Source organism: Ascaphus truei, unplaced genomic scaffold (genome assembly GCF_040206685.1).
Source record: "Ascaphus truei isolate aAscTru1 unplaced genomic scaffold, aAscTru1.hap1 HAP1_SCAFFOLD_341, whole genome shotgun sequence".
In the NCBI taxonomy this organism is placed as follows: domain Eukaryota; kingdom Metazoa; phylum Chordata; class Amphibia; order Anura; family Ascaphidae; genus Ascaphus; species Ascaphus truei.
Genome location: NW_027456410.1, coordinates 1 through 24,448, shown reverse-complemented (window position 1 = coordinate 24,448; position 24,448 = coordinate 1). Strand labels below are relative to the sequence as shown.

General features: G+C 59.0%; 1 protein-coding gene across 1 annotated transcript in view; it reads left to right on the top strand.

The window, feature by feature from the left end:
- The window catches only part of LOC142483597 (anion exchange protein 2-like), a gene marked incomplete at its 3' end in the record, with an annotated part of 167,173 nt that extends 143,184 nt beyond the window's left edge, over positions 1–23,989 (top strand). Inside the window, 9 exon segments of the mRNA XM_075583610.1 lie at positions 6,973–7,153; positions 8,394–8,502; positions 10,783–10,865; positions 10,867–10,968; positions 17,644–17,857; positions 20,002–20,217; positions 21,204–21,352; positions 22,574–22,768; positions 23,762–23,989. Of these exon segments, the coding sequence (XP_075439725.1) occupies positions 6,973–7,153; positions 8,394–8,502; positions 10,783–10,865; positions 10,867–10,968; positions 17,644–17,857; positions 20,002–20,217; positions 21,204–21,352; positions 22,574–22,768; positions 23,762–23,989 (1,477 nt within the window).
- Positions 23,990–24,448: the final 459 nt, after the last annotated feature.

Genomic DNA, 24,448 nt, shown 5'->3' with positions numbered 1-24,448 from the left:
CACCTGCAACAGTCATTCCAGGGAGGATTAACTCTGTGTGCGCTGGAAAGCACATTTACCTCACTGTTCCAGCAGCTAGAGATACCTGATGGTATCACAATATACACACACACACACACCTCCTCATACAGCACAGGTAGTACACACACCTCATACAGCACAGGTAAAACACACACCTCATACAGCACAGGTAACACACACACACCTCATACAGCACAGGTAACACACACACCTCATACAGCACAGGTAGTACACACACACCTCCTCATACAGCACAGGTAACACACACACCTCATACAGCACAGGTAAAACACACACCTCATACAGCACAGGTAGTACACACACCTCATACAGCACAGGTAACACACACCTCATACAGCACAGGTAGTACACACATCTCATACAGCACAGGTAACACACACACCTCATACAGCACAGGTAACACACACCTCATACAGCACAGGTAGTACACACACCTCATACAGCACAGGTAGTACACACACCTCATACAGCACAGGTAACACACACACCTCATACAGCACAGGTAACACACACACCTCATACAGCACAGGTAACACACACACCTCATACAGCACAGGTAGTACACACACCTCATACAGCACAGGTAACATACACACCTCATACAGCACAGGTAGTACACACACCTCATACATCACAGGTAGTACACACACACCTCCTCATACAGCACAGGTAACACACACACCTCATACAGCACAGGTAACACACACACACCTCCTCATACAGCACAGGTAACACACACACCTCATACAGCACAGGTAACACACACACACGTCATACAGCACAGGTAGTACACACACCTCATACAGCACAGGTAACACACACACCTCATACAGCACAGGTAACACACACACCTCATACAGCACAGGTAACACACACACCTTATACAGCACAGGTAGTACACACACCTCATACAGCACAGGTATCACACACACCTCATACAGCACAGGTAGTACACACACCTCATACAGCACAGGTAGTACACACACACCTCCTCATACAGCACAGGTAACACACATACCTCATACAGCACAGGTAACACACACACCTCATACAGCACAGGTAACACACACACCTCATACAGCACAGGTAGTACACACACCTCATACAGCACAGGTAACATACACACCTCATACAGCACAGGTAGTACACACACCTCATACATCACAGGTAGTACACACACACCTCCTCATACAGCACAGGTAACACACACACCTCATACAGCACAGGTAACACACACACACCTCCTAATACAGCACAGGTAACACACACACCTCATACAGCACAGGTAACACACACACACGTCATACAGCACAGGTAGTACACACACCTCATACAGCACAGGTAACACACACACCTCATACAGCACAGGTAACACACACACCTCATACAGCACAGGTAACACACACACCTTATACAGCACAGGTAGTACACACACCTCATACAGCACAGGTATCACACACACCTCATACAGCACAGGTAGTACACACACCTCATACAGCACAGGTAGTACACACACACCTCCTCATACAGCACAGGTAACACACATACCTCATACAGCACAGGTAACACACACACCTCATACAGCACAGGTAACACACACACCTCATACAGCACAGGTAGTACACACACCTCATACAGCACAGGTAACATACACACCTCATACAGCACAGGTAGTACACACACCTCATACATCACAGGTAGTACACACACACCTCCTCATACAGCACAGGTAACACACACACCTCATACAGCACAGGTAACACACACACACCTCCTAATACAGCACAGGTAACACACACACCTCATACAGCACATGTAACACACACACACGTCATACAGCACAGGTAGTACACACACCTCATACAGCACAGGTAACACACACACCTCATACAGCACAGGTAACACACACACCTTATACAGCACAGGTAACACACACACCTTATACAGCACAGGTAGTACACACACCTCATACAGCACAGGTAACACACACACCTCATACAGCACAGGTAGTACTCACACCTCATACAGCACAGGTAGTACACACACACCTCATACAGCACAGGTAACACACACACCTCATACAGCACAGGTAACACACACACACACCTCCTCATACAGCACAGGTAACACACACACCTCATACAGCACAGGTAGTACACACACCTCATACAGCACAGGTAACACACACCTCATACAGCACAGGTAGTACACACATCTCATACAGCACAGGTAACACACACACCTCATACAGCACAGGTAACACACACCTCATACAGCACAGGTAGTACACACACCTCATACAGCACAGGTAACACACAAACCTCATACAGCACAGGTAACACACACACCTCATACAGCACAGGTAAAACACACACCTCATACAGCACAGGTAGTACACACACCTCATACAGCACAGGTAACACACACCTCATACAGCACAGGTAGTACACACATCTCATACAGCACAGGTAACACACACACCTCATACAGCACAGGTAACACACACCTCATACAGCACAGGTAGTACACACACCTCATACAGCACAGGTAGTACACACACCTCATACAACACAGGTAACACACACACCTCATACAGCACAGGTAACACACACACCTCATACAGCACAGGTAACACACACACCTCATACAGCACAGGTAGTACACACACCTCATACAGCACAGGTAACATACACACCTCATACAGCACAGGTAGTACACACACCTCATACATCACAGGTAGTACACACACACCTCCTCATACAGCACAGGTAACACACACCTCATACAGCACAGGTAGTACACACACCTCATACAGCACAGGTAGTACACACACCTCATACAGCACAGGTAACACACACACCTCATACAGCACAGGTAACACACACACCTCATACAGCACAGGTAACACACACACCTCATACAGCACAGGTAGTACACACACCTCATACAGCACAGGTAACACACACACCTCATACAGCACAGGTAAAACACACACCTCATACAGCACAGGTAGTACACACACCTCATACAGCACAGGTAACACACACCTCATACAGCACAGGTAGTACACACATCTCATACAGCACAGGTAACACACACACCTCATACAGCACAGGTAACACACACCTCATACAGCACAGGTAGTACACACACCTCATACAGCACAGGTAGTACACACACCTCATACAGCACAGGTAACACACACACCTCATACAGCACAGGTAACACACACACCTCATACAGCACAGGTAATACACACACCTCATACAGCACAGGTAGTACACACACCTCATACAGCACAGGTAACATACACACCTCATACAGCACAGGTAGTACACACACCTCATACATCACAGGTAGTACACACACCTCATACAGCACAGGTAGTACACACACCTCATACATCACAGGTAGTACACACACCTCATACATCACAGGTAGTACACACACACCTCCTCATACAGCACAGGTAACACACACACCTCATACAGCACAGGTAACACACACACACCTCCTCATACAGCACAGGTAACACACACACCTCATACAGCACAGGTAACATACACACCTCATACAGCACAGGTAGTACACACACCTCATACATCACAGGTAGTACACACACACCTCCTCATACAGCACAGGTAACACACACACCTCATACAGCACAGGTAACACACACACACCTCCTCATACAGCACAGGTAACACACACACCTCATACAGCACAGGTAACACACACCCACGTCATACAGCACAGGTAGTACACACACCTCATACAGCACAGGTAACACACACACCTCATACAGCACAGGTAGTACACACACCTCATACAGCACAGGTAACACACACACCTTATACAGCACAGGTAGTACACACACCTCATACAGCACAGGTATCACACACACCTCATACAGCACACGTAGTACACACACCTCATACAGCACAGGTAGTACACACACACCTCCTCATACAGCACAGGTAACACACACCTCATACAGCACAGGTAACACACACACCTCATACAGCACAGGTAACACACACACCTCATACAGCACAGGTAGTACACACACCTCATACAGCACAGGTAACATACACACCTCATACAGCACAGGTAGTACACACACCTCATACAGCACAGGTAGTACACACACACCTCATACAGCACAGGTAACACACACACCTCATACAGCACAGGTAACACACACACACACCTCCTCATACAGCACAGGTAACACACACACCTCATACAGCACAGGTAACACACACACCTCATACAGCACAGGTAGTACACACACCTCATACAGCACAGGTAACACACACCTCATACAGCACAGGTAGTACACACATCTCATACAGCACAGGTAACACACACACCTCATACAGCACAGGTAACACACACCTCATACAGCACAGGTAGTACACACACCTCATACAGCACAGGTAACACACAAACCTCATACAGCACAGGTAACACACACACCTCATACAGCACAGGTAAAACACACACCTCATACAGCACAGGTAGTACACACACCTCATACAGCACAGGTAACACACACCTCATACAGCACAGGTAGTACACACATCTCATACAGCACAGGTAACACACACACCTCATACAGCACAGGTAACACACACCTCATACAGCACAGGTAGTACACACACCTCATACAGCACAGGTAGTACACACACCTCATACAGCACAGGTAACACACACACCTCATACAGCACAGGTAACACACACACCTCATACAGCACAGGTAACACACACACCTCATACAGCACAGGTAGTACACACACCTCATACAGCACAGGTAACATACACACCTCATACAGCACAGGTAGTACACACACCTCATACATCACAGGTAGTACACACACACCTCCTCATACAGCACAGGTAACACACACACCTCATACAGCACAGGTAACACACACACACCTCCTCATACAGCACAGGTAACACACACACCTCATACAGCACAGGTAACACACACACAACGTCATACAGCACAGGTAGTACACACACCTCATACAGCACAGGTAACACACACACCTCATACAGCACAGGTAACACACACACCTCATACAGCACAGGTAACACACACACCTATACAGCACAGGTAGTACACACACCTCATACAGCACAGGTATCACACACACCTCATACAGCACAGGTAGTACACACACCTCATACAGCACAGGTAGTACACACACACCTCCTCATACAGCACAGGTAACACACACACCTCATACAGCACAGGTAACACACACACCTCATACAGCACAGGTAACACACACACCTCATACAGCACAGGTAGTACACACACCTCATACAGCACAGGTAGTACACACACCTCATACAACACAGGTAACCACACACACCTCATACAGAACAGGTAACACACACACACCTCCTAACACAGCACAGGTAACACACACACCTCATACAGCACATGTAACACACACACACGTCATACAGCACAGGTAGTACACACACCTCATACAGCACAGGTAACACACACACCTCATACAGCACAGGTAACACACACACCTTATACAGCACAGGTAACACACACACCTTATACAGCACAGGTAGTACACACACCTCATACAGCACAGGTAACACACACCTCATACAGCACAGGTAGTACACACACCTCATACAGCACAGGTAGTACACACACACCTCATACAGCACAGGTAACACACACACCTCATACAGCACAGGTAACACACACACACACCTCCTCATACAGCACAGGTAACACACACACCTCATACAGCACAGGTAACACACACACCTCATACAGCACAGGTAGTACACACACCTCATACAGCACAGGTAACACACACCTCATACAGCACAGGTAACACACACACCTAATACAGCACAGGTAGTACACACACCTCATACAGCACAGGTAACATACACACCTCATACAGCACAGGTAGTACACACACCTCATACATCACAGGTAGTACACACACACCTCCTCATACAGCACAGGTAACACACACACCTCATACAGCACAGGTAACACACACACACCTCCTCATACAGCACAGGTAACACACACACCTCATACAGCACAGGTAACACACACACCTTATACAGCACAGGTAGTACACACACCTCATACAGCACAGGTATCACACACACCTCATACAGCACAGGTAGTACACACACCTCATACAGCACAGGTAGTACACACACACCTCCTCATACAGCACAGGTAACACACACACCTCATACAGCACAGGTAACACACACACCTCATACAGCACAGGTAACACACACACCTCATACAGCACAGGTAGTACACACACCTCATACAGCACAGGTAACATACACACCTCATACAGCACAGGTAGTACACACACCTCATACATCACAGGTAGTACACACACACCTCCTCATACAGCACAGGTAACACACACACCTCATACAGCACAGGTAACACACACACACCTCCTCATACAGCACAGGTAACACACACACCTCATACAGCACAGGTAACACACACACACGTCATACAGCACAGGTAGTACACACACCTCATACAGCACAGGTAACACACACACCTCATACAGCACAGGTAACACACACACCTCATACAGCACAGGTAACACACACACCTTATACAGCACAGGTAGTACACACACCTCATACAGCACAGGTAAAACACACACCTCATACAGCACAGGTAGTACACACACCTCATACAGCACAGGTAACACACACACCTCATACAGCACAGGTAACACACACACACACCTCCTCATACAGCACAGGTAACACACACACCTCATACAGCACAGGTAACACACACACCTCATACAGCACAGGTAACACACACCTCATACAGCACAGGTAGTACACACACCTCTATACAGTGATACTAAGCTTGTCCCTGTTTCCCTCTTGCAGTCACCCCAGTGATGAGAAGGACTCCTCGTTCTCACGGAATATTTCGGCGGCCAGTCTGGGTTCCCTGTTGGGACATCACGGCACCAACCACGTGACACAAAACAGTGAGCCCAACCTAATGGACCCTCTTATGGGCGGAGACCCGACTGAACATGAGACCAAGATCAACATGGAGCGGGAGGTGAGTGGCGAGGGAGGGACACGGGGGCGACGGGGAGGGACGTGGGGCGACGGGGGAGGGACACGGGCGACGGGGGAGGGGACACGGGGGCGACGGGGAGAGACACGAGGGAGGGACACGGGGGAGGGACACGGGCGACGGGGGAGGGACACTGGGGCGACGGGGGAGGGACACGGGGGCGACGGGGGAGGGACATGGGGGGGAGACACGAGGGCAACGGGAGGGACACAAGGCAACGGGGAGAGACACGAGGGAGGGACACGGGGAGGGACACAAGGCCGACGGGGGAGGGACACGGGGGCGACGGGGGAGGAGACACAAGGCCGACGGGGAGGAACACGGGGGCGACGGGGGAGGGACACAAGGCCGACGGGGGAGGAACACGGGGGCGACGAGGGAGGGACACGGGGCGACGGGGAGAGACACGAGGGAGGGAACACGGGGGAGGGACACGGGCGACGGGGGAGGGACACTGGGGCGACGGGGGAGGGACACAGGGGCGACGGGGGATGAACACGGAGGCGACGGGGGAGGAGACACGAGGGCAACGGGGAGAGACACGAGGGAGGGACACAGGGGCGACGGGGGAGGGACACGGGGCGACGGGGGAGGGACACAAGGCCGACGGGGGAGGAGCACGGGGCGACGGGGGAGGAGACACAAGGCCGACGGGGGAGGAGACACGAGGGCAACGGGAGGGACACAAGGCAACGGGGAGAGACACGAGGGAGGGACACAGGGGAGGGACACAGGGGCGACGGGGGAGGGACACGGGGTGACGGGGGCCACAGGTGAGGGACGGGGGAGGGACGCGGGGGGAGGGATACGGGGTGACAGCGGAGGGACGCGGGGCGACAGCGAAGGGACGCGGGGCGACAGCGGAGGGACGCGGGGCCATAGGGGAGGGAAGCGAGGCGACGGGAGGGACACGGGGCAACAGCGGAGGGACGCGGGGCAACGGGATGGACGCGAGGCCATAGGGGAGGGAAGCGGGGCGACGGGGGAGGGACAAGGGGGGACATGGGGCGATGGGGAGGGACACAGGGTCATGAGGAGGGACACGAGTGACAGGGGAGGGACACAGGGCGACGGTGAGGGATACGGGGGCAACAGGGAAGGGACTCGGGTGACATGGGATAACCTCTGTGTGTTTTATAGAGGTTGGCTCGTCTCCTGATTCCCCCCTCTGTGTGTTATACGGAGGGAGCGCCTCTCCTGACTCCTTTTCTGTGTTATACAGAGGGAATCCCTCCCTTCCCTCCCCCCCATCCAACGCTCAAAATCTAAACATGAGCTGAAGCTTCTGGAGAAGATCCCGGAGAACGCGGAGGCCAGCGTGGTGCTCGTGGGTGAGTGGGGGGGGGGGGACACAAGTCTGAGTGGGGGAGGTGGGGGGGGGACACAAGTCTGAGTGGGGGAGGTGGGGGGGACACAAGTCTGAGTGGGTGTCACGTGGTCGGTGACACCATGCTGTGGATGTCACGTGGTCGGTGACACCATGCTGTGGATGTCACGTGGTCGGTGACACCATGCTGTGGATGTCACGTGGTCGGTGACACCATGCTGTGGATGTCACATGGTCGGTGACACCATGCTGTGGATGTCACATGGTCGGTGACACCATGCTGTGGATGTCACGTGGTCGGTGACACCATGCTGTGGATGTCACATGGTCGGTGACACCATGCTGTGGATGTCACGTGGTCGGTGACACCATGCTGTGGATGTCACTTGGTCGGTGACACCATGCTGTGGATGTCACATGGTCGGTGACACCATGCTGTGGATGTCACGTGGTCGGTGACACCATGCTGTGGATGTCACATGGTCGGTGACACCATGCTGTGGATGTCACGTGGTCGGTGACACCATGCTGTGGATGTCACTTGGTCGGTGACACCATGCTGTGGAGCTCACGTGGTCGGTGACACCATGCTGTGGAGCTCACGTGGTCGGTGACACCATGCTGTGGATGTCACGTGGTGGGTGGACACCATGCTGTGGATGTCACGTGGTCAGTGACACCGTGCTGTGGACCTCACGTGGTCGATGACACCATGCTGTGCAGCTCACGTGGTCGGTGACACCATGCTATGGATTTCACGTGGCCGGTGACACCATGCTGTGATGTCACGTGGTCGGTGACACCATGCTGTGGATGTCACGTGGTCTGTCACTGTGCTGTGGATGTCACGTAGTCGGTGACACCATGCTGTGGATGTCACGTGGTCGGTGACACCATGCTGTGGATGTCACGTGGTCGGTGACACCATGTTGTTGAGCTCACGTGGTCGGTGACACCATGCTGTGGATGTCACGTGGTCGGTGACACCATGCTGTGGATGTCACGTGGTCGGTGACACCATGCTGTGGATGTCACGTGGTCGGTGACACCATGCTGTGGATGTCACATGGTCGGTGACACCATGCTGTGGATGTCACATGGTCGGTGACACCATGCTGTGGATGTCACGTGGTCGTTGACACCATGCTGTGGATGTCACGTGGTCGGTGACACCATGCTGTGGATGTCACGTGGTCGGTGACACCATGCTGTGGATGTCACATGTCGGTGACACCATGCTGTGGATGTCACATGGTCGGTGACACCATGCTGTGGATGTCACGTGGTCGGTGACACCATGCTGTGGATGTCACATGGTCGGTGACACCATGCTGTGGATGTCACGTGGTCGGTGACACCATGCTGTGGATGTCACTTGGTCGGTGACACCATGCTGTGGATGTCACATGGTCGGTGACACCATGCTGTGGATGTCACGTGGTCGGTGACACCATGCTGTGGATGTCACATGGTCGGTGACACCATGCTGTGGATGTCACGTGGTCGGTGACACCATGCTGTGGATGTCACTTGGTCGGTGACACCATGCTGTGGAGCTCACGTGGTCGGTGACACCATGCTGTGGAGCTCACGTGGTCGGTGACACCATGCTGTGGATGTCACGTGGTGGGTGACACCATGCTGTGGATGTCACGTGGTCAGTGACACCGTGCTGTGGACCTCACGTGGTCGGTGACACCATGCTGTGCAGCTCACGTGGTCGGTGACACCATGCTATGGATTTCACGTGGCCGGTGACACCATGCTGTGATGTCACGTGGTCGGTGACACCATGCTGTGGATGTCACGTGGTCTGTCACTGTGCTGTGGATGTCACGTAGTCGGTGACACCATGCTGTGGATGTCACGTGGTCGGTGACACCATGCTGTGGATGTCACGTGGTCGGTGACACCATGTTGTTGAGCTCACGTGGTCGGTGACACCATGCTGTGGAGCTCACGTGGTCGTGACACCATGCTGTGGCGCTCACGTGGCCGGTGACACCATGCTGTGGAGCTCACGTGGTCAGTGACACCGTGCTGTGGACCTCACGTGGTCGGTGACACCATGCTGTGGAGCTCACGTGGTCGGTGACACCATGCTGTGGATGTCACGTGGTCGGTGACACCATGCTGTGGATGTCACGTGGTCTGTCACTGTGCTGTGGAGCTCACGTGGTTGGTGACACCATGCTGTGGCGCTCACGTGGTCGGTGGCACCATGCTGTGGACCTCACGTGGTCGGTGACACCACGCTGTCTCGCTCACGTTGCCCCCCCCCCAGGCTGCGTGGACTTCCTGGAGCAGCCCACCATGGCGTTTGTGCGGCTGCAGGAGGCGGTGGAGTTGGACTCCGTGCTGGAGGTCCCCCATCCCCGTGCGCTTCCTGTTTGTGCTGCTCGGACCAGTCACGTCCAACATGGACTACCACGAGATCGGGAGGTCCATATCCACGCTCATGTCTGACAAGGTGAGGCCCCTCCCCCTGCTGCACGGTCCCGCCTCCGGACATAGGCTCCTCCTCTTTCCCTCCTCCTTTCTTTCTCTCCTTCCTCTCTCTATCCACTCTCTCCCTCCTCCTTTCTCCTTCTCTCCGCTTCTCCTTTCTCTCTCCCTCTTCTCCTCATCCTCCCTCTCTCCACTCTCTCCCTCCCCTTCTCCCCACTATCCCTCTCTGTCCTCCTCCTTTCTCCTCCCCCATCTCCTTTCTCTCTCTCCCTCCTCTCCCACTGTCCCTCTCTCCCCACCCACGTCTCTTCCCCGTCCCTCCACCATCTCCTTCTCCCCGCACATCCCTCTCTCCCCGTCCATCCCTCTCTCCCCCGTCCCTCTCTCCCCCGTCCATCTCTCCCCCCTTCCCTCTCTCCCCCGTCCCTCTCTCCCCTCTGTCCTCTCTCCCCCCGTCCCTCTCTCCCCCCCGTCCCTCTCTCCCCCGTCCCGTTCTCCCCCCCGTCCCTCTCTCCCCCCATCCCCTCTCTCCCCCCCATCCCTCTCTCCCCCATCCCTCTCTCCCCCCATCCCTGTCTCCCCTCGTCCCTCTCTCCCTGTCCCTCTTTCCCCATCTCCTTCTCCCCTGCCCATCCCTCTCTCCCCCTCCTTTTTGCCCCGTCTATCCCACTCTCTCCCCGTCCCTCTCTCCCCATCCCCTTATCTGCCAATCCCTCTCTCTCTCCCTCTCTCTCCCTCCTTCTCCCCATCCCCTTATCCCCGTCCCTTTCTCCCCCTGTCCCTCTCTCCCATCCCCTTCTCTCCCCATCCCTCTTTCTCCACCCCTTCCTCCCCATCTCCTTCTCCCCCGCCCTTCTCTCTCTCCCCATCCCCTTTGTCCCCCTCTCCCCTTCCCCTTCTGCCCCGCCCATCCCTCTCTTCCCTCCTTCTCCCCTGCCCATCCCTCTCTCCCCATCTCCTTCTCCCCCGCCCTTCTCTCTCTCCCCATCCCCTTTGTCCCCCTCTCCCCTTCCCCTTCTGCCCCCCCCCCGTCCCTCTCTCCCCCCGTCCCGTTCTCCCCCTGTCCCTCTCACCCCCCATCCCTCTCTCCCCCCCATCCCTCTCTCCCCCCATCCCTGTCTCCCCCGTCCCTCTCTCCCTGTCCCTCTTTCCCCATCTCCTTCTCCCCCGCCCATCCCTCTCTCCCCCTCCTTCTCGCCCCGTCCATCCCACTCTCTCCCCGTCCCTCTCTCCCCATCCCCTTCTCTGCCAATCCCTCTCTCTCTCCCTCCTTCTCCCATCCCCTTATCCCCCATCCCTTTCTCCCCCCTGTCCCTCTCTCCCATCCCCTTCTCTCCCCCATCCCTCTCTCTCCCCCATCCCTCTCTCTCCATCCCCTTCCTCTCCATCTCCTTTTCCCCCACCCTTCTCTCCCTGTCCCTTTCTCCCCTCCCCTTTGTCCCCTCTCCCCTTCCCCTTCTGCCCCGCCCATCCCTCTCTCCCCATCTCCTTCTCTCCTGCCAATCCCTCTCTCCCCCTCCTTCTCCCCCATACCACTCTCTCCCTCCTTCTCTCCCTGTCCCCTTCTCCCCTCGTCCCCTTCTCCCTCCTGTGCCCTTCTCCCCCCGTCCTCTCCCCCTCCTTCTCCCCCCTGTCCTTCTCTCCCCACCCCCTTCAACCCCTTCCCCTCTCTCCCCATCTCCTTCCCCCCTGCAATTCCTCTGTCCCCCTCCTTCACCCCTCCATCCCTCTCCCTCCTCTCCCGTCCCCTTCTCTCCCCGTCCCCTTCTCTCCCGTCCCCTTCTCTCCCGTCCCTTTTCTCTCCGTCTCCTTTTCTCTCCGTCCCTCTCCCCCATATCCTTCTCCCCACCCATCCCTCTCTCTCTCCCTCCTTCTCCCCCCTGTTCTTCTCTCTGTCCCTCTCTCCCCCCTCCTTCTCCCCCTTCCCTCTCTCCCAATCTCCTTCTCCCACCAATCCCTCTCTCCCCCTCCTTCTCCCCTGTCCTTATCTCCCCACCCCCTTCAACCCCTTCCCCTCTCTCCCCATCTCCTTCCCCCCTGCAATTCCTCTGTCCCCCTCCTTCACCCCTCCATCCCTCTCCCTCCTTCTCTCCCGTTCCCTTCTCTCCCCGTCCCTTCTCTCCCGTCTCCTTCTCTTCCGTCCCCTTTTCTCTCCGTCCCTCTCCCCCATATCCTTCTCCTCCGCCCATCCCTCTCTCTCTCCTCCTTCTCCCCCCTGTTCTTCTCTCTGTCCCTCTCTCCCCCTCCTTCTCTCCCTCCTTCTCCCCCTTCCCTCTCTCACAATCTCCTTCTCCCACCAATCCCTCTCTCCCCCTCCTTCTCCCTCCTTCTCTCCCTGTCCCCTTCTCCCCCCCTCCTTCTCCCCCCGTCCCCTTCTCCCCCCGTCCCCTTCCCCTCCCTCTTCCCCCCCCCCGTCCCCTTCCCCTCCCTCTTCCCCCCCCCGTCCCCTTCCCCTCCCTCTTCCCCATCTCATTCTCCCCCGCCCATCCCTCTCTCTTCCCCTCCTTCTCCTCCTGTCATTCTCTCCGTCCCTCTCCCCCCATCTCCTTCTCCCCGCCAATCCCTCTCTCCCCCCATCCCTTTCTCCCTCCTTCCCCCCGTCTCCTCGCCCCCCTTCCCTTTCTCCCTCCTTCCCCCCGTCTCCTCGCCCCCCTTCCCTTTTCTCTCCCATCCCCTTTTCCCCTGTCCCCTCGTCCCTCGTCCCTCTCCCCCGTCCCCTTCCGCTCCCTCTTCCCCCCGTCCCCTCCCTCTTCCCTCCCCGTCCCCTTCCCCCCCCACCCGTTCCCTTCCCCTCCCTCTTCCCCCCCCATCCTTCCCTCCCTCTCTCCCATCTCATTCTCCCGCCCATCCTCTCTCTCCCCTCCATCTCTCTGTCGTTCTCTCCGTCCTCTCCCCCCATCTCCTTCTCCCCGCCAATCCCTCTCTCTCCCCCCATCCCTTTCTCCCTCCTTCCCCCCGTCTCTCTCCCCCCCCTTCCCTTTTCTCCCCATCCCTTTCCCCTGTCCCCTCGTCCCCCGTCCCTCTCTCCCCATCCCCTTCTCCCCCGCCCATCCCTCTCTCTCCCCTCCTTCTCGCCCAGTTCTTCTCTCCCCGTCCCTCTCTTCCCATCCCCTTCTCTCCCCATCCCCTTCCATCTCTCTCCCTATCCCCCGCCCCTCTCTCCCCATCCCCTTCTCCCCATCCCTCTCTCTCCCCCTCCTACTCGCCCGTTCCTCTCTCCCCGCCCCTCTCTCCCCATCTCCTTCTCCCCCGCCCATCCTCTCTCTCCCCCTCCTCGCCTGTTCCTCTCTCCCCCGTCCCTCTCTTCCCATCCCCTTCTCTCCCATCCCCTTCCATCTCTCTCTCCCTATCCCCCGCCCCTCTCTCCCCATCCCCTTCTCCCCCATCCCTCTCTCTCCCCCATCCCTCTCTCTCCCCCTCCTTCTCGCCCCGTTCCTCTCTCCCCCGTCCTCTCTTCCCATCCCCTGCTCTCCCCATCCCCTTCCATCTCTCTCTCCCTATCCCCCGCCCCTCTCTCCCCATCCCCATCCATCTCTCTCTCCCTATCCCCCGTCCCTCTCTCCACATCTCCTTCTCCCCCGCCCATCCCTCTCTCCCCATCCCCTTCTCCCGCCAATCCCTCTCTCCCCCTCCTTCTCCCTCCTTCTCTCCCTGTCCCCTTCTCTCCCTGTCCCCTTCTCCCCCCGTCCCCTTCTCCCCCTGTCCCCTTCTCCCCCGTCCCCTTCTCCCCGCGTCCCCTTCCCTCCCTCTTCCCCATCTCATTCTCCCCCGCCCATCCTCTCTCTTCCCTCCTTCTCCCCCTGTCCTTCTCTCCGCCCTCTCTCCCCCCATCTCCTTCTCACCCATTCATCCCTCTCTCTCCCCCATCCCTCTCTCTCCATCCCCTTCATCCCCGTCCCTCTCTCCCCATCTCCTTCTCCCCCGCCCATCCCTCTCTCTCCCCCTCCTTCTCGCCCCGTTCCTCTCTCCCCCGTCCCTCTCTCCCCATCTCCTTCTCCCCCGCCCATCCCTCTCTCTCCCCCTCCTTCTCGCCCCGTTCCTCTCTCCCCCGTCCCTCTCTCCCCATCCCCTTCTCTCCCCATCCCCTTCTCTCCCCATCCCCTTCTCTCCCCATCCCCTTCTCTCCCCATCCCCTTCTCTCCCCGTCCATCTCTCTCCCTATCCCCCGCCCTCTCTCCACATCCCCTTCTCCCCTGCCCATCCCTCTCTCCCCGTCCCACTCTCTCCCCGTCCCACTCTCTCCCCGTCCCACTCTCTCCCCGTCCCACTCTCTCCCCGTCCCACTCTCTCCCCCGTCCCACCTCTCTCCCCGTCCTTCTCTCTCCACCGTCCCTCTATCTCCCCCGTCCCTCTCTTTCCCATCCCCTTCTCCCCCGCCCATCCCTCTCTCTCCCCCTCCTTTTCGCCCCGTTCCTCTCTCCCCGTCCCTCTCTTCCCATCCCCTTCTCTCCCCATCCCCTTCCATCTCTCTCTCCCTATCCCCCGCCCCTCTCTCCCCATCCCCTTCTCCCCCATCCCTCTCTCTCCCCCTCCTTCTCGCCCGTTCCTCTCTCCCCCGCCCCTCTCTCCCCATCCCCTTCTCTCCCCATCCCCTTCCATCTCTCTCTCCCTATCCCCCGCCCCTCTCTGCCCCATCCCCTTCTCCCCCATCCCTCTCTCTCCCCCTCCTTCTCGCCCCCGTTCCTCTCTCCCCCGTCCCTCTCTTCCCATCCCCTTCTCTCCCCATCCCCTTCCATCTCTCTCTCCCTATCCCCGCCCCTCTCTCCCCATCCCCATCCATCTCTCTCTCCCTATCCCCCGCCCCTCTCTCCCCATCCATCTCTCTCTCCTATCCCCGCCCCTCTCTCCCCATCCCCATCCATCTCTCTCTCCCTATCCCCCGTCCCCTCTCTCCACATCTCCTTCTCCCCCCGCCATCCCTCTCTCCCCATCCCCTTCTCCCGCCAATCCCTCTCTCCCCTCCTTCTCCCTCCTTCTCTCCCTGTCCCCTTCTCTCCCTGTCCCCTTCTCCCCCCGTCCCCTTCTCCCCCCGTCCCCTTCTCCCCCCGTCCCCTTCTCCCCGCGTCCCCTTCCCCTCCCTCTTCCCCATCTCATTCTCCCCCGCCCATCCCTCTCTCTTCCCCTCCTTCTCCCCCTGTCCTTCTCTCTGCCCCTCTCTCCCCCCATCTCCTTCTCACCCATTCATCCCTCTCTCTCCCCCATCCCTCTCTCTCCATCCCCTTCATCCCCCGTCCCTCTCTCCCCATCTCCTTCTCCCCCGCCCATCCCTCTCTCTCCCCCTCCTTCTCGCCCCGTTCCTCTCTCCCCCGTCCCTCTCTCCCCATCTCCTTCTCCCCCGCCCATCCCTCTCTCTCCCCCTCCTTCTCGCCCCGTTCCTCTCTCCCCCCGTCCCTCTCTCCCCATCCCTTCTCTCCCCATCCCCTTCTCTCCCCATCCCCTTCTCTCCCCATCCCCTTCTCTCCCCATCCCCTTCTCTCCCCCGTCCATCTCTCTCTCCCTATCCCCCGCCCCTCTCTCCACATCCCCTTCTCCCCTGCCCATCCCTCTCTCCCCCGTCCCTCTCTCTCCCCCGTCCCTCTCTCCCCATCCCCTTCTCTCCCCATCCCCTTCTCTCCCCGTCCATCTCTCTCTCCCTATCCCCCGCCCCTCTCTCCACATCCCCTTCTCCCCTGCCCATCCCTCTCTCCCCCGTCCCTCTGTCTCCCCCGTCTCTCTCCCCGTCCCTCTCTCTCCCCGTCCCACTCTCTCCCCGTCCCACTCTCTCCCCGTCCCACTCTCTCCCCCGTCCCACTCTCTCCCTCGTCCCACTCTCTCCCCCGTCCTTCTCTCTCCCACCGTCCCTCTATCTCCCCCGTCCCTCTCTCTTCCCCGTCCCTCTCTCTCCCCCGTCCCTCTCTCTCCCCCGTCCCTCTCTCTCCCCCGTCCATCTCTCTCCCCCGTCCCTCTCTCTCCCCCGTCCCTCTCTCTCCCCCGTCCATCTCTCTCCCCCGTCCCTCTCTCTCCCCTGTCCCTCTCTCCCCCCCGCCCTGTCCCCCTGTCCCTCTCCCCCCATCTCCTCCTCCCCTGCCCATCCCTCTCTCAGTGCTCTTCTCCCCCCTGTCTCACCCCATGTCTCCCCTCTCTCACCCCGTGTCTCCCCTCTCTCACCCCCTGTCTCCCCCCTGTCTCATCCCGTGTCTCACCCCATGTCTCCCCCCGTCTCACCCCGTGTCTCCCCCCCCTGTCTCACCCCGTGTCTCACCTGTGTCTCCCCCTGTCTCACCCCCTGTCTCCCCCCATCTCACCCCGTGTCTCACCCCCTGTCTCACCCCGTGTCTCCCCCCATCTCACCCCGTGTCTCACCCCCTGTCTCACCCCGTGTCTCTCCCCCTGTCTCACCCCGTGTTTCCCCCCCGTCTCACCCCGTGTTTCTCCCCCTGTCTCACCCCCTGTCTCATCCCGTGTCTCACCCCCTGTCTCACCCCGTGTCTCTCCCCCTGTCTCTCCCCCTGTCTCACCCCCTGTCTCACCCCGTGTCTCTCCCCCTGTCTCTCCCCCTGTCTCTCCCCCTGTCTCACCCCGTGTCTCACCCCGTGTCTCACCCCATGTCTCCCCCCGTCTCACCCCGTGTCTCACCCCCTGTCTCACCCCGTGTCTCCCCCCCTGTCTCACCCCGTGTCTCACCCCCTGTCTCCCCCCCGTGTCTCCCCTCCCTCAGCCCTTCCACGAGGCGGCGTACCTGGCTGACGATCGGCAGGACCTGCTGAGCGCTATTAATGAGTTCCTGGATTGCAGCGTGGTACTGCCACCCTCCGAAGTGCAGGGGGAGGAGCTTCTGCGCTCCGTGGCTCTATTCCAGAGGGAGATGCTGAAGAGACGCCACGGGCAGGAGAGGAGAGGCCACGAGGAGCCAAGCTCCCCCCAGGATAAGAGTGAGATGTCTCTCCCCACCACGTCTGTGCTGTCTCTCCCCGCCACGTCTGTGCTGTCTCTCCCCGCCACGTCTGTGCTGTCTCTCCCCTCCATGTCTGTGCTGTCTCTCCCCGCCACGTCTGGGCTGTCTCTCCCGTCCACGTCTGTGCTGTCTCTCCCTCCCTGTCTGTGCTGTCTCTCCCCTCCCTGTCTGTGCTGTCTCTCCCCTCCCTGTCTGTGCTGTCTCTCTCAGACCCTGTCTGTGCTGTCTCTCTCTCCCCTCCCTGTCTGTGCTGTCTCTCTCTCACACCCTGTCTGTGCTGTCTCTCTCTCCCCTCCCTGTCTGTGCTGTCTCTCTCTCACACCCTGTCTGTGCTGTCTCTCTCTCACACCCTGTCTGTGCTGTCTCTCTCTCACACCCTATCTGTGCTGTCTCTCCCTCTCTCACACACTCTCTCTCAAACCCTTTCTCTAACCCAAACACTTTCTCTCGAACCTTCTCTCTCGAACCCACACATTCTCTCAAACCCTCTCTCTCAAACCCACACACACTGTCTCTCGAACATACACACTGTCTCTCAAACCCTCTCTCTCGAACACATACAATGTCTCTCGAACACACACTGTCTCTCGAACACACACACTCTCTCTCGAACACACACACACACTCTCGAACACACACACACACACACACACTCTCGAACCCACACACACTCTCTCGAACACACACAAACACTCTCTCGAACACACACACACACACTCTCTCGAACACACACACACACACTCTCAAACACACACACACACACTCTCTCGAACACACACACACTCTCAAACACACACACACACACACTCTCTCGAACACACACACACACTCTCTCGAACACACACTCTCTCTCGAACACACACACACTCTCGAACACACACACACACACTCTCGAACACACACACACACACACTCTCGAACACACACACACACTCTCTCGAACACACACACTCTCTCGAACACACACACACACACTCTCTCGAACACACACACACTCTCTCGAACACACACACACTCTCTCGAACACACACACACTCTCTCGAACACACACACTCTCGAACCCACACACACTCTCTCGAACACACACTCTCTCGAACACACACACACACACTCTCAAACACACACACACACACACTCTCAAACACACACACACACACTCTCTCGAACACACACACACTCTCTCTCGAACACACACACTCTCTCTCTCGAACACACACACACTCTCTCGAACACACACACACTCTCTCGAACACACACACACTCTCTCGAACACACACACACACACACACACACACACACACTCTCTCGAACACACACACTCTCTCGAACACACACACTCTCGAACCCACACACACTCTCTCGAACACACACACAAACACACTCTCGAACACACACACACTCTCGAACACACACACACACACACACTCTCTCGAACACACACACACACACTCTCGAACACACACACACACTCTCTCGAACACACACACACTCTCGAACACACACACACTCTCTCGAACACACACACACTCTCTTGAACACACACACACTCTCTCAAACACACACACACACACACTCTCTCGAACACACACACACTCTCTCGAACACACACACTCTCGAACCCACACACACTCTCTCGAACACACACTCTCTCGAACACACACACACACACACTCTCAAACACACACACACTCTCAAACACACACACACACTCTCTCGAACACACACACACTCTCTCTCGAACACACACACTCTCTCTCTCGAACACACACACACTCTCTCGAACACACACACACACTCTCGAACACACACACACACTCTCGAACACACACACACACACTCTCGAACATACACACTCTCTCTCGAACACACACACACTCTCTAGAACACACACACACACTCTCGAACACACACACTCTCTCGAACACACACACACTCTCTAGAACACACACACACTCTCGAACACACACACTCTCTCGAACACACACACACACTCTCTCGAACACACACACTCTCTCGAACACACACACACACTCTCTCGAACACACACACTCTCGAACCTTCTCCCTCTTTCTCACCTTTATTGGCAATTCTCACCCTTTCTCCCTCTCCCTCTTTCTCCAGTCCTCCTCCGGATGACAGCTGTAGTGGGGGGAGGGGAGGACGACCCCCTACGGAGGACGGGGAGACCCTTTGGGGGTTTGATCCGAGACATCCAGCGACGGTACCCCAAATATGTCAGTGATTTCCGCGACTCTCTGAACGCACAGTGCATGGCAGCCATTATCTTTATTTACTTCGCCGCGCTCTCCCCTGCAATCACATTCGGGGGGCTTCTGGGTGAGTGACCCCTCCCTCCTCTCTCCCTCCCCCTCTTCCCCCCTCTCCCCCCTCTCCCTCCCACTCTCCCTCCCCTCTCCATCCCCCTCTCCCTCCCCTCTCCTTCCTCCCCCCTCTCTCACCCCTCTCCTTCCCACCCCTCTCCTTCCCCCCTGCTCCTTCCCCCCCTCTCCTTCCCCAGCTCCTTCCCCCCCATCCCTCCCCCCGCTCCTTCCCCCACCTCTCCCCCTCCCCCCTCCCCCTCCCTCCCCCCGCTCCTTCCCCCACCTCTCCCCCTCCCCCCTCTGCCCCATCCCCCCTCCCCCTTTTCCCCCCGCTCCTTCCCCCCCTCTCCCCCCTCCCTCTCTCTTCCCCCCTTCCCCCCCTCTCCCCCCTTCCCCCCCTCCGCCCCATCCCTCTTCCCCCCTGCTCCTCCCCCCCTCTCCTTCCCCCCCCACTCCCCCCCTATCCCTCCCCCTCTTCCCCCCCTCTCCCCCCCTTTCTCCCCCCTCCCCCCCACCTCTCCCCCTCTCCCCCCCCTCTTCCCCTCCCCCTCACTCCCCTCACGCTCTCCGCCCCATCCCCCTCCCCCTCATCCCCCCCTCTCCTTCCCCCTCTTCCCCCCCCCCTCTCCCCCCTTTCTCCCCCCTCCCCCCCACCTCTCCCCCTCTCCCCCCCTCTTCCGCTTCCCCTCACTCCCTCCGCCCCATCCCCCTCCCCCTCTTCCCCCCCCTCCCCCTCTTCCCCCCCCTCCCCCTCTTCCCCCTCACCCCTCTTCCCCCTCCCCCCTCTTCCCCCTCCCCCCTCTTCCCCCTCCCCCCTCCCCCCTCTTCCCCCTCCCCCCTCCCCCCTCTTCCCCCTCCCCCCTCCCCCCTCTTCCCCCCCTTCCCCCCCTCCCCCTCTTCCCCCCCTTCCCCCCCCTCCCCCTCTTCCCCCCCTCTCCCTCCCCCTCTTCCCCCTCTTCCCCCTCCTCCCCTCTGACTTTCCCCCTCTCTCCCGGTTCTCAGGTGAGAAGACCGGCGGCCTGATTGGGGTCTCAGAGCTGATTATCGGCACCTGTTTGCAGGGGGTGGTATTCTGCCTCCTGGGGGCGCAGCCGCTGCTTGTAGTGGGATTCTCTGGGCCGCTGCTAGTGTTTGAGGAGGCGTTTTACATGGTGAGGAGTGTGCAAAGTGTAAGAGAGCCAGGGAGTGTGTGAGGGGGCGAGAGCGTGCGAAGGGGTGTGAGGGTGTGCGAGGGGGCTGGAGCGTGCGAGGGGACAGGGGTGTGCGGGGGGCGGGTGCGTAAGAGGCTGTGCCAAGGGGCGAGTGTGTGCGACGGGGCAAGGGTGTGCGAGGGGGCGGGAGCGTGTGAAGGAGTGGGAGCATGCAAGGGTGTGCGAAGGGGCGGGGGAGCGTGCGAGGGGGCGGGGGAGCGTGCAAGGGTATGCGAGGGGGCGGGGGAGGGTGTGAGGGGGTGAGAGCGTGCGAAGGGGTGTGAGGGTGTGCGAGGGGGCTGGAGCGTGCGAGGGGACAGGGGTGTGCGGGGGGCGGGTGCGTAAGAGGCTGTGCCAAGGGGCGAGTGTGTGCGACGGGGCAAGGGTGTGCGAGGGGGCGGGAGCGTGTGAAGGAGTGGGAGCATGCAAGGGTGTGCGAAGGGGCGGGGGAGCGTGCGAGGGGGCGGGGGAGGGTGCGAGTGGGTGGGATTGTGCGCGGGGGAGCGTGCAAGGGTGTGCGAGGGGGCGGGGGAGCGTGCGAGGGGGCGGGGGAGCGTGCAAGGGTATGCGAGGGGGAGGGTGCGAGTGGGTGGGATTGTGCGCGGGGGAGCGTGCAAGGGTGTGCGAGGGGGCGGGGGAGCATGCAAGGGTGTGCAAGGGGGCCAGGGAGCGTGCAAGGGTGTGCGAGGGCGCGGGGGCGTGCAAGGGTGTGCGAGGGCACGGGGCAGCGTGTGAGGGGGCGGGAGAGCATGCAAGCGAGAGCGAGGGGGCGGGAGCGTGCAAGGATGTGCGAGGGGGTTGGGGAGCGTGCAAGCGTGTGCGAGGGTGCGGCAGCAAGGGTGTGCGGGGGCGGGTGCATACGAGGGTGTGCTAGGGGGTGTGGGGACTGGGGTGTGCGGGAGGGCGGATGCGTGCGAGGGTGTGTGGGATTGTGCGAGGGGGCGGGTGTGTGGGCGAGTGTATGCCAGTGGGCGGGGGTATGCGTGGAGGTGTGCCAGGGTGCGGTGTGTGCAAGGGGACAGGGTACGCGAGGGGGCGGGGGTATGCGTGGAGGTGTGCCAGGGTGCGGTGTGTGCAAGGGGACAGGGTACGCGAGGGGGCGGGAGCGTGCTATGAGAATGCGAGGAGCGTGAGAGTGAAGGATTCTGGGATATGTTATACACTCCCACCCTGCGCCCCCAGTTCTGCTCGGCAAACGGCCTGGAGTACCTGGTGGGACGCGTGTGGATCGGGGTGTGGTTGGTGGTGATCGTGGTGAGTATGGTGGCCTGTGAGGGCAGCTTCCTGGTGCGATTCGTCTCGCGCTTCACGCAGGAAATCTTCTCTATCCTCATCTCCCTCATCTTCATCTACGAGACGTTCTACAAACTCTTCAAGGTGAGACGTGGCTCCCCACTCCTCCTCCTCCTCTCCCCCCCCTCCTCCCCCCCTCCTCCCCTCCTCCCCCCCTCTTCCCCCCCTCCCCCCCTCCCCCCGTCTTCCCCCCCTCCCCCCCACTCCCCCCTCTTCCCCCACTCCCCCCCACTCCCCCACTCCCCCCCACTCTTCCCCCACTTTGCCCCCCCTCTTCCCCCACTCTTCCCTCACTTCCCCCCCTCTTCCCCCCCTCCCCCCCCTCCCCCTCTTCCCCCCTTCCACTCACCCCCCTCCCCCCCACTCCCCCCCTTCCACTCACCCCCCTCTTCCCCCCTCCCCCCCACTCCCCCCCCCCTCTTCCCCTACTTCCCCCCCTCTTCCCCCCCTTCCCCCCTTCTCCCTCCCTCTTCCCCCCCTTCCCCCCCTCCCCCCTCTTCCCCCCCTCTTCCCCCCTCCCCCCCCTCCCCCAATCTTCCCCCCTCCCCCCCCCTCCCCCCCTCTTCCCTCCTCCCCCCCTCTTCCCTCCTCCCCCCCCTCCCCCCCTCTTCCCTCCTCCCCCCCCTCCCCCCCTCTTCCCTCCTCCCCCCCTCTTCCCCCCCTCCCCCCCCTTTTCCCCCCTCCCCCCCCCTTTTCCCCCCCTCCCCCCCTTTTCCCCCCCTCCCCCCCTTTTCCCCCCCTCCCCCCCTCTTCCCCCACTCCCCCCTCTCCCCCCCCTCTTCCCCCCTCTCCCCCCCCTCTTCCCCCCCTCCCCCCCCTCTTCCCCCCCTCCCCCCCCTCTTCCCCCCCTCCCCCCCCTCCCCCCCCTCTTCCCTCCTCACTGCCCCTCCCCCTCCTCAGTGCCCATCCCCCTCCTCACTGCCCCTCGCCTTAGTGTGGCCCTTTCCCTCCTCACTGCCCCTCCCCCTCCTCACTGCCCCTCCCACTCCTCAGTGCCCATCCCCCTCCTCAGTGCCCCTCCCCCTTCTCACTGCCCCTCCCCTCCTCAAAGCCCCGCCCCTTTGCTGTGCGTTTCAGATTTTCCAGGAGCACCCACTCACTAACTGCAGCTCCCCAAACGGAACTGGCTCCGGGCCCCTGAATGTGACCCATGGCATTCTGGGTAACGGGACTGACCAATTCCTATCCCCACGGCTCACAGGTCAGCCAAATACCGCTCTACTCTCCCTGGTACTCATGGCGGGTACATTCTTCATCGCATTCTTCCTGCGCAAGCTCAAGAACAGCAACTTCTTCCCAGGGAGGGTGAGTGAGCACTCGCGTTGCACTGACCTGCACTCACTGACCTGCACTCACGGACCTGCTCTCATGCTCACTGACTTGCACTCGCGTTGCACTGACCTGCACTCGCGTTGCACTGACCTGCACTCGCGTTGCACTGACCTGCACTCGCGTTGCACTGACCTGCACTCGCGTTGCACTGGCCTGCACTTGCGTTGCTCTGACCTGCATTCACGTTGAACTCACGCTGCACTCACGCTGCACTGACCTGCACTGACGTTGCACTGACCTGCACTCGCGTTGCACTGGCCTGCACTCGTATTGCACTGACCTGCACTCACGTTGCACGGACCTGCTCTCACTGACCTGCACTCGCATTGCACTGATCTGCACTCACGGACCTGCTCTCATGCTCACTGACCTGCACTCACTGACCTGCACTCGCATTGCACTGATCTGCACTCACGGACCTGCTCTCATGCT